Genomic DNA, 11,443 nt, shown 5'->3' on the forward strand with positions numbered 1-11,443 from the left:
ATTTGAAATTACATAACAATATTAATTTTCAGGATTCCAATTCAAAAGTAGCAAAAATTCAAGATTTCAATTCGAATATAGCAAAAATAGCCGATCTACAAGCTCAAAACGCGTCGCGCTGCGACGCGTTTTGAGCTTGTAGATCGGCTATTTTTGCTACGACAGTAATATATGGCCCTAGGGAGTGAGTGTGGAAATATAGTGGCCCTCTCCATCGTCAAAGTTGCCCACCCCTGTGTTAGACGGATGTTATGCTCTCAGCTTGCTTATGATTCTTGATGACTATTGCTACTGTATGTAATTGATGTATTACCATGTGTTGTTCTTGCTTACTGTAAATCGCTCTGGATTAAGAGTGTCTGCTAAAAGTGTATAGCGCCCAAAACCTTCGTGTAGGAAGGTGAGGTAAAGTGTATAGCGCCCCATACCTTCGTGTAGGAAGGTGAGGTAAAGTGTATAGCGCCCCATACCTTCGTGTAGGAAGGTGAGGTAAAGTGTATAGCGCCCCATACCTTCGTGTAGGAAGGTGTATAAAGTGTATAAAGTGTATAGCGCCCCATACCTTCGTGTAGGAAGGTGAGGTAAAGTGTATAGCGCCCCATACCTTCGTGTAGGAAGGTGAGGTAAAGTGTATAAAGTGTATAGCGCCCCATACCTTCGTGTAGGAAGGTGAGGTCCTTCTTGATGACGGGGAACAGGGGGATGATGGGAGGCTGAAGGTTCTGGTTGTTGAGGACGTTGCGGTACTTGGCCATGTTCCTGGACGGGTCGAACAGGTCCTGGAGGTCCTGGAACAGCTTCTCGTACTTGCTGGGCAGTTTCTCATAGGTTCCCCTCAGCCTGGAGACCGGAGCCAGGTTCAGACCGCTGGAGGGAGGGAGGGAGGGACACATTCATTATAATATGTTGGTAGTTCTGCTCAGTGGTGGAAGAAAGTACTCACATAAGTAAAAGTATCAATACTGCAATGTAGAATGTAAGTCCGGAATTAAAAATGTACTTGAGTAAAAGTACTGGCGTCGAAATGTTCTTATAGTACCAAAAGTAGAAAGTACTCATGATGCAGAATGTCCCATTTCAAGTTTTCAAATGTATAACAAACGTATAACAATATTTTGAAAATAGCACTGATCTACAAGCTCACAATGTGTTGCATCACGCCGCATTGTGAGCTTGCAGATTGGCTCTTTTCAAATGGGCGAAATGTACAGGGTAGAAGTAAAGTACAAATACCTCAAAATTATACTTTAGCACTGTACTTAAGTACTGTACTTGGCTACTTTCCACCAGTGGTCTCTCACCTGATGATGGCGAACATGGAGTTGAAGTTCTTGCACTCGCGGCAGTGCAGGGCGATCTTGATGAAGTGCTTGATGTTCTTCATGCGGCGGAGCTGGTTGGGCTCGCGCACCACCTCCGTGGCCACCCAGAAGGTCTCGCGGTTGATGGCCTCCTCGAAGCGCTTCAGGCTGGCCGTCGAGGAGCCCGGCGTCTTGGAGCCGCGCGGCAGCTTGAACAGGTCGTCGATGTACTCCGTGGGCTCGATGGCGCTGAAGAGCTCGAAGGCACGCATGGACAGCTGCGTGGCCACCTCCACCGTGCTGAGCTGGAGCAGGGAGATCTGGCCCTCTCGGAGAAGGTCCTGGGCGTCCTCGTCCGAACACAGCGTCTCCGTCTCCATGTTGCTCTTCAGGTAGTATCTGTGGCGAGGAGGAGGAACGGGTGGTGGAAGAAAAAGTACAAACATTTTTGCTTTCTAAATTAGTAGTTCTCAAACTATTTTGTCATTCAAAACTATTAAATAATAGCAGATGTGCAAGTTCCTAGGCTTTATTCAATTGACCATAGTTACACTCTGGCTCTTACTTCCTACTCTGGGATGGTTCCTTGTTTTGAAGTTAGAGCAACATGGCCACCATGTAAATAAGATTAAGGACAGCACATTCTAAAATGACAGATGCTTTCCCAGTCTGTCTTAATGTGTTAATTCCCTCCTGAAAACATATGTGTAGTGTTGGTTTAATGTCATGTCTTCTACTGTATTATTTCTTCATTTGAATGCCTTTACGATGAGTTGTTTTTACTCTGTAGATGTTGGACTTGGCACCGATCTAAAAGAAATATGATTATTGGCCCCTCTTACCTGCCACTCAGTTGAATCCTATCCGCCAGCTTGGACAGCTGCTCCGGTAACCGCCTCTGTTTGATCACGCCCTCCGGCGTGACGGACACCTCGCACAGCGAATAGGCTTCGGGCGTGGCGGTCAGTGCGAACTCCCGGATGGCCTGGGCGACCACCTCTTTGGCCGTGGTGTCTTTACCTATCATGATGTAGCGAGACTGCTGGTCCGCCTTGAACACCCTCAGGACCTGGTCCGACAAGTCTGTGTACGGGGAAACGCCACACACAGGTCACAAACTAGAGCACACACTCAACAAAATCTCACCACTGAAATAATTTTTATGGCCAGTTCAGAATGTGCAATGTATTTGTGGAAGTAGCCTGGCCCAGCCAGTGTGATTTCCGGTCTAGAGGGGCGGATGCCGGTCGAAAACAGGCGGTGGGTCCTATTGGTTTACCGATCTGAGCAATCCAAATGACTGAAATCAGTCGTGATAATTATAATTGAATCATTTAGTCTCCACTCTTTGTCCATCACTGTACATTTGCAGTGCACATTATGGCGAACTTGGCATCCACTGCATTTACCATTCCAACTATTAGGAGCAGTGGGTGCAATTAACAGAGCGCCTGGGGAGCAGTTAGTGTTTAACCCATTCTGGACGGGAACCCCTTTTGGTGTATTAAACTAAGCATTATGTTACAGTTTAGCTATTGAAAAATAGCAGATCTACAAGCTCATAGCGCGCCACCGAGTGGCGCGCTACGAGCTTGTAGATCTGCTATTTTTAAAAAATCATGAAAATGCGGCACAAATCTTTGAATATATATTCTTTCAGAGCGAACGTTTTTTTAATTTCGACGTCAGGCCTAAATGGGTTAAGAGTCTTTCTCGGGGACACTTCAACGCATAGCTTAGCGTGCCCGGGGGTGGGGTGGGGGGGGACCAGCGACCTTATGATTACCAGATGGCCACTCTACCCACTCAGCTTACGCCAACCCTACCTCAGGGTTGGCGTAATGAGCTCTATGCACACAGAATAACTCTTCCTGATTCCGGGCCACTTCCCTACTTCCTTCAAAGGTGTTACTAATGATACTACCAATTAAGGCTCTCTTCCATTTAGTGTTAGGGTTATTTAGGGTTAGGGTCATGGGTATTACCTCAGTGTTATCTTGATCAGGGAAAAACAAACGTGGTTACCTCATAAAAACCCTCTCACCAGAACATACACCCAGAAAGAACTCCCACAAACCACTGAGAACCATTAGAGAGCTGGGAAGGACAGCTGTCGATGGAATGCCGTTAGCATCGCACTCTGTCAAAACTTAAAAAGGAAATCAAGCCCGGCTCGTGAACCGTGTCCGTTCAACAGCTGATGAACACGGACAGCAGCTGAAGAAGCGTAAGGAAATTGTTGACAAATTGACAGAGAAGCCGCTCAACCTAAATGTGTGTCTGAAGAGCTTAGAGTAGATCAACTGACAGCATTGACAAAGACAACATTGTATAGTGTGATCGTCGCTCATCGTTAACTCCTCACAGCCTCCGGGGAAACACATTCAGCTTTAGATAAACGTTGAGATAGGACCTGAGCTTTAACCACTTTCTGAGAGCCATTTTCTCTCTTTTTGTTTTGCATGCACCCCCGTGACGTCATGTGGCAGCCAGTGGGCGCCCCTCACTTCACACGAGTGTGATTTTTAAATAGCCAAATAGCAGCATACAAGCTCACAACTTGTTGCGACGCGTTAGGAGCTTGTAGGTTCTGCTATCCCAACCCCCACCACCCCCTCAAATTATTTTTGAGCATTTCTGCCTGTAATGACATGCACAAAACAGGGTTCAAAGTGGTTAAAGGTATTGCTACACAAAGTATTGTATATACCACTGTACACCACAGTTGTCAATGTCATTATGAAAGACAGGAAATCATTTAGTTGACTCATGATTAATAATTGCACAGATCAATCAGGATCATTTTCTTTGTAAATGCAGACCTTGATTCTTGCCCTTGAGATATGATGTCACACTGCGGCCTACGGGGTACTTACTGAAAAACAATGGAGCTAGAGGATGACATAGGGTGTGAAATTACATTTGAATGGGTTAGTTCACGTAAAGCTGTAGGAAATACTTGCCATTAATATAGTGGTTGCAAAGGTATTACTTGATTGCCTGAGTCCCGTAGTGGGAGTTCTGCTCTGGTTTTGGTGAATATTAAGTAGTTTCAGTCATTTGGTGTTGACCTATTTCAACCAGCAACCTTCTTTCAATTTTGACCCCTCTGTCACATGGAACTATGGTTCACACTCACTCCAGAGGGCCACAGTGCATATTACTGTCGTAGCAAAAACAGCCGATCTACAAGCTCAAAACGTGTCGCATTTTGAGCTTGTAGATCAGCTATTTTTGCTATGTTTGAATTCAAAACCTGAATAATTGTTTGCTATTTTTGAATTGGAATCCTGAAAAGTAACATTTTTATTGAATTTCAAATGCATTTAGTTATAGTTAAGTTAACTTTATGAACTGTTAACATAACTACATTGGCCACAAAAAGACAATAACATTTTTATACTAGTCATTAAGTACTAGTCATTTAATACTAGTCATGAAGTAATTCAAGCGGGTTTGGAATTGCAACAGCTGAAATCAATACTATATCAGTATTCTGATATTAACATGCAGGCCGCATTAAGTGAAGGTGGGGGCCGCATGTGGCCCCTGGGCCGCCAGTTGCCCACCCCTGCAACAGATAGTTCCACGTGACAGAGGGGTCAAACGGGGACGCCGACCCCACTCCACTCACCAGGCTGGTTGTTGAAGTCCAGGATGCGGTGGTGAGACTGCAGCAGGTCCGGGTTGGACGACGACAGGTTGCCGCTGACGGGCAGCGCGGGCGCCATCTGCTTCGACTGCTTCATGCCCACGATGCTGTCGTCCTGCGACTGGCCCACGCCCACGTCGCTACGGAAACGAGAGGCAGGAGAAGAAGAAGAGGGAGGGAGGGTTGAGGAGGGAACGGTTCTACGGAACACGAGGCAAGGGGGGGTGGCCATGTTTGCGTCGGGGGGAGAAAAGGAGCCGGGGAGGAGGAGAAACACTGACATGCTGAGTTAAGACTACTTGCAGACGTTACAAAGCGACACGACGGCAGTTCCAAATGGTCATTATTATGGATGGTTCTGCGTCTAAGCAGACCGGACGTGGGATTTGTGTGTTGGGTATATACGCTCACGTCAAAGTGACAATAGAATTGCCTGGGCCGGCCTAGCGGTCCAGGCACCTAGGCTGGTAATCGAGGCCCGACCCCGACGACCTTTGCTGCGTGTCTCCCCCCCCCCCCATCTCTCTCCCCGTTTCCTGTCAACCTACTGTCATCTATCAATAAAAGACAAAAAGCCCCAAAAGAATATCTAAAAAAGTGACAATATACATTGATCAGCGTACGGCTATTTTTGGCCTGCACCAGGTTGATCTGAGGGCCGATATGTCTAAAATAAAATAAAAACAGCATGGAGGGAAATAACTATCGCTTTCTAAGTATTCTATAACCGCTGTGCTAGTAGGCATGTAAAGGTATACCGCCATTACCGCAGCATAAACAGCCACGCTAGTGATAGCGTGAGATTATTCATTTGAATATGCCTGGGGCGATATGCATTGCAAAGGCAGATTGGAGGTTGGTTACGAAAGGCTCGTACCGTACTGTAAAATATCATACCGTTACATGCCTATGTTCTACAGTCAAGCAAAAAACAAATCTACAAGATCGTTGCAGACTGTGTTGTGAAGCAAACCAACCAGAAGGTCTTTCTTACTTGTAGGGTTTTGGCGGCAGGATGCTGGTGAGCGTCTTGTCGAAGATCTTCTTCAGCTTGTTGCGTCCTCCGCCCACCGTGTTGGCCTTGGCCTTCTTGCTGACCTTCTCCAGAGACATGACCTGCTCCACGTCCACCGCCAGGTCCGGGATGGAGTAGCGGCTCGCCTTCTTGATGTCGCCGATCTTGGGCAGGTGAGGCGCCACGCCGATGCCGCCGTTCTTCCTGTCGGGCTCGTCTTCTCCGTCTGCGTCGTGGTGGTCGAGTTCCGGACGACTCAGCAACTCTTTGAAGACTGAGGGGAGGGGGAGAGGAGATGAGAGCGGGGGTCAGTGCCATGTCGGCTTGTGATGTACATTTTTTGTTAAAATATTATTTTTTGCCAAGGACATACACAATGAGCGGACAATAATATTACCAGACACGCATAAAGAGCTAGCCCTGAATTGGGTCCCTGGAATAAAATACTTTCAGATTGGGGTCGGCAGCCAAATACAGATAATTCTGGGGGTTCTTGACATGAAAAAGTTTGAGCACCACTGATACGTTTTTCAGAAAACCGTCAGGATTTAGAAGACATTTTGTAGAATCTGGCCTCAGTTCTTAAAGGGTTTTAAGCTGCAATGCTGTGGTTGTCATCATCTCTCACCTAGCAGGTTGGTTTTCACAGTAATGGAGAGGTGCGTGTTGTTCTTCAGGATCTCGTTGGCTTTGATGAGCTGAACGTTCTCAAAGTTCTGCCCGTTCACCTCCAAGATCTGCACACACAGACAGAGACAACAAACAGGAGGAGAACATTATCTTATGGCACATGTTTCCTAAACAGTTGGTTGGGACTCGTATGTGAGTAGCTTGACAGAAACCTATACGCTTTTCTGGGCATAGATTGGCCCGGTCAATCTACCGCTGGAAACAGACAGCGACTCCCAATTGGTTCAGCAACCTTGAAGGGAGAGTGTGTGTGTGTGTGTGTGTGTGTGTGTGTGTGTGTGTGTGTGTGTGTGTGTGTGTGTGTGTGTGTGTGTGCGCGCGTGCGGCAATTCCAGCACAGCTGTCTGCCCACGATGGCGGTACACTCTGTTAAGTGCAGCACATCAAGCAGTCATGGTGTGCATGTTTCAGCATTAAAGACAGCCTCCTCCGGTTCCCTGGGCAGTGTGAGAATACAGTACATGTTTCAGCATTAAAGACAGCCTCCTCCGGCTCCCTGGGCCCAGTCATGGTGTGCATGTTTCAGCATTAAAGACAGCCTCCTCCGGCTCCCTGGGCAGTGTGAGAATACAGTCATGGTGTGCATGTTTCAGCATTAAAGACAGCCTCCTCCGGCTCCCTGGGCAGTGTGAGAATACAGTACATGTTTCAGCATTAAAGACAGCCTCCTCCGGTTCCCTGGGCAGTGTGAGAATACAGTCATGGTGTGCATGTTTCAGCATTAAAGACAGCCTCCTCCGGCTCCCTGGGCAGTGTGAGAATACAGTACATGTTTCAGCATTAAAGACAGCCTCCTCCGGCTCCCTGGGCAGTGTGAGAATACAGTACATGCTTGGCAGGATGTTTGTGTTCCCTGCAGTGAGAGACAGCTGCAGGATGTTTGGGGACCGGCACAAGCTTTAAGTCCAAACCCCGGAGTCTCAGGATGGGGTTTACGGATTAAGAGACTTTCCCTTAAACCCCCGAGTGCTGCGTCAGAGAGCGAAAATGATAGAAAGACATCGTGTGCGACGTGCAGATTATTTTTACGTTGCAGAATTGATACTTAAAAAAATGTGAGTCGTTTTTCCACCACTGGTGCGTGCGCGTGTGTGCGTGTGTGTGTGTGTGTGTGTGTGTGTGTGTGTGTGTGTGTGTGTGTGTGTGTGTGTGTTCGGTGTCAGGGTAAGCTTGCAGAAGCTATCTGCGGTCTCTGGCAAGTTCTGATTTAAGATATCTTCGGATGGCTTTAACGCCAGTTAGAATGTATAATTTAGCTCAATTCACGACAACAAACGAAACATAAAAACCTCAACAACTCTCTGGAGGCCCCGTTTCCACCAGGGTTGAACCGGTTCCGTTCTTTTTTCCTACCTAATATTGGAACCAGTCCAAAGTGTTTCCACTGAAAATGAAGTGGTTCAGGACCCTAAAAGTCGGTTCGGAACTGGAACCAAAAAATGGCCACCGGTTCCGTGAAAGCACCCAAGGTTCCAAGGATCTAGAAACGGAACCAAATCTAGAACCAAAGTTATTTTGGTGGAAAAAGGGTCTGAAAGGCCTCAGATGGAACAAACATTACAAAAAGAACCCAACCCTATGATAACGATGATACGGAGGGGTCTTGCAGTCTTACCTGATCTCCACGCTTGAGTCCCACCTCGGCTGCCTTGCTCCCGGGCTCCACGGCATCGATGAAGATCCGGAAGCCTTTCTCCTGTCCTCCCAGCAGGGTGAAGGCCAGAGGGGCTTCCCTGGTGGGTTTGGTCAGGGTCACCAGCCTCAGCTTGGCTTTAGCAGCGCACGCTATGTTTAACAGTCTGAGGTGACCGTTCATTTTCTGCAGGGTAAAGAGCGCAAAGGGTGCAACACATTACAAAATATAAACCTGACAAAAAGTTAAACGTGCTTGATTTAACCACCTAACATGGAGCTTGCAGATCTGCTATTTTCGCTATTTTTACTTATTAGTTTTAATTTTACAACTCAAATGTGCAAAAATAAAACATAAATGAATAACCGATGATTTGACTGATCACTGGAGAGCCAAACATGTGTGCATGCTAACATTGTGGTGAATTCTCTTCGTCACGACATAATAGTTGAGTTGGGACGTTCGTTCTTCAACAAACCTCTCTTTCCAGATTGTTCTCGAACTCCTCCAGAAAGGCAGTCATGGCAGCGTCTCCCTCAAAGTCATTAAAGTGATTGTTCACCCACAGTAAGACTACCCGTGTTACCTGCAGGAAAACACGCGCACACACACACACACACACACACACACACACACACACACTTGAGTGTACTTGAGCTAGTCACAATTGTTAACTGTAATATCAAGATCATGGTAGCCCTATATGCCTTTTTATGTAGGCAAACTACTATGGAACACACCTGTAGAACACACCTGTTCTACAGGTGTAAACTGATTGTAATGAAAGTGCAGGACAGTACAAGGGTTACTATTTAGGCATTTAGCAGACACTCTTAATCCAGATCAATTTATAGTAAGCAAGAACATGAAACACATAGACAATCATCAAGGAAGTAAGCTAAGAGAACAGTAGAATATCTGTACAATGAAACTATGAGTATTAGAGAACAGCGGATGAGCTTTTTTGTCACCCGAATCCGCATGTGCATAATTATAATCCGCCCGTTATCCGACCGCAATTTATTAATTAATCCAATTTATTAATCCGCACCACCCGCAATCCGCTGCGCAGGGAAGCGCCCAGCGTATACAGTATAGCCAATCTACAAGCTCACAACGCGACGCTGCGACGCGTTGTGAGCTTGTAGATCGGCTATTTATACTACTTGTACAAACAATGTCACTCACCACTCTCTCGACAGTTCACCAATGTTACGTAGTGGTTGTATATATCCATTTCCATGGTAACACACTTTCATACAGCATAGCCAGCGGTCATCAGCGGCAGGGTAAAGAACTTAATCACTCCCAGTCCCACACCGAACGTATATTCCTCCCTTCTGTTTTACTTAGTTTTAGGTTTCTCTCAGACTCACTAGCTGCCTGTTAGCAACTTTAGCGTAGCTGCCTGTAGGAGACCACTGTGTTGTTGTTGTTGTGCAACAGGACCCAACTTCATAGGCGGCTAATTTGTGCCAGATCATGGAAAATGATTAAATTAAAATACTACTACTAACGCACGCACGCCGAGATTGTGTGCGTTTTAAAAGCTATAATAAGCATATTTATATACTTTATTATGCCATTACTTTATTTCCCGCATTATTTCACCCGCGGTTTATCCTATATTAATTTATAATACATTGAATTGACCCTAATCCACCCTAAACTGCGGTTCACCCGCGGCAACCGCGGCTAAATCCGCCACCCGCTGGTCTCTAATGAGTATACATACACTTACACTATAGAGTGCTATGTCTACATAAAATGCTATCGAAGTTAAATAAGCCTTTGCATACGCCTGTGAGGTCGTCGAGGCTAGTGGAAGTGCTACGGCAAGTGCTACGGGTTAAGATGGCGTCTACGGCGGAAGAGTGGGACTCTGCAGTTCTGATTGCAATGGGAAGTTCATTCCATAGTTTTGTGTACCTTGTCCCTGAGACTGGGGTCGTGGAACCACTCCAGGAGTTTCTTGCCGACGACCATGGGGCTGGACAGGAAGGTCCGGTACGTCAACAGGAAGTCCTCGATGTAGGTGGGGTCGACCACTGAGTGCTCCTCCACCAGGTGCATCGTTAGACGCTCCGTTGTGCCCTGGAAAGAACACAAAACACACACACACGCACAATTGTGGAAATTGTTGAAATATTGAAGGTGTAATACATATTAGGGCATTAACGAGTTGTGGCTTTTGCAACTAGAAACTTAAAGATGATGTCGAGTAGACTCCTCGCTTGATGACAATCAAGCGATGGAAAGCGGTGCGATGGCAATGCGTGATTGGATTGCATTAATACATGCTTAATACATTCTCCAATGTCACTCATTCAGCCCGCAACCTAGGTGTTATCTTTAATTCGGATCTTTCTTTCAGTCCTCAAGTCACACGGGTAGTCCAGACTTGGTATTTCCATCTTCGGAATATAGCTCAAATTAAATCCTTTTTATCAATTGCAGACCTTGAAAAGGTAATTCACGCTTTTATTTCTTCACGTTTGGATTTCTGTAACTCATTATACTCCGGCCTCTGTAAAAAATCAATTTCCCGCCTCCAAATGGTTCAGAACTCGGCAGCCAGACTACTAACCAACACAAAGAAATGTGAACACATTACACCCATCCTAGCTGCACACCACTGGTTACCGGTTAGTTTTGGAATAGATTTTAAGATTTTACTGATAACTTTTAAAGCCAGGCAGGGATTGGCTCCTAGCTACATCAAAGCCCTGCTGCCCCCCGTTGAACCAGGGGCGCAGGGCGCTGCCTTAGATCCTCGGGCATGCATGGCCCTCCTGAAAGGCCACCCGTCTCGTCTCGTTACACGGGGAGATCGGGCCTTCGCAGTCCGGGCACCCAGGCTGTGGAATGCCCTACCCGTGGAGCTGAGGCTGGCAAAATCAGTGTCGTCTTTTAAATCACTTCTATAAACCTATGTGTATGTTAAAGCCTTTTCTTAGTGGCTTCTGCCGTTGTTATGTTTTTAATTGTTCATTCCATGTTAATTCTTTGTTACCCATTGATTTTATGTGTTGATCTTTGTGTATTGTTTTAATCTGTATTATTTGCTGCCTATGTATGTAAAGCTCTTTGTAACTTTGTTTAAAAAGGTGCTATATAAATGAACTCTTTATCATTATTGGCAAGCTTTCCCG

The 11,443-nt window shown here is 46.2% G+C and overlaps 1 protein-coding gene across 2 annotated transcripts in view; it reads right to left on the reverse strand.

Annotated features, from left to right (window-relative positions):
- rapgef2b (Rap guanine nucleotide exchange factor 2b) overlaps positions 1-11,443 on the reverse strand; it is a 51,761-nt gene that overhangs the window by 24,181 nt on the left and 16,137 nt on the right. Inside the window, exons 6-15 of one of the 2 annotated variants that reach the window (XM_079508033.1) lie at positions 10,221-10,385; positions 8,770-8,877; positions 8,274-8,477; positions 6,597-6,705; positions 5,948-6,242; positions 4,936-5,093; positions 4,124-4,192; positions 2,144-2,384; positions 1,302-1,700; positions 656-867 (exon numbers count right to left, since the gene is read on the reverse strand). In XM_079508033.1, the coding sequence (XP_079364159.1) occupies positions 656-867; positions 1,302-1,700; positions 2,144-2,384; positions 4,124-4,192; positions 4,936-5,093; positions 5,948-6,242; positions 6,597-6,705; positions 8,274-8,477; positions 8,770-8,877; positions 10,221-10,385 (1,960 nt within the window). The remainder of the gene's footprint in view (positions 1-655; positions 868-1,301; positions 1,701-2,143; positions 2,385-4,123; positions 4,193-4,935; positions 5,094-5,947; positions 6,243-6,596; positions 6,706-8,273; positions 8,478-8,769; positions 8,878-10,220; positions 10,386-11,443) is intronic. The other variant, XM_079508034.1, reaches the window with a different exon arrangement.

This window comes from Electrona antarctica (assembly GCF_951216825.1).
Source record: "Electrona antarctica genome assembly, chromosome: 1".
NCBI classification, from domain to species: Eukaryota; Metazoa; Chordata; class Actinopteri; order Myctophiformes; family Myctophidae; genus Electrona; species Electrona antarctica.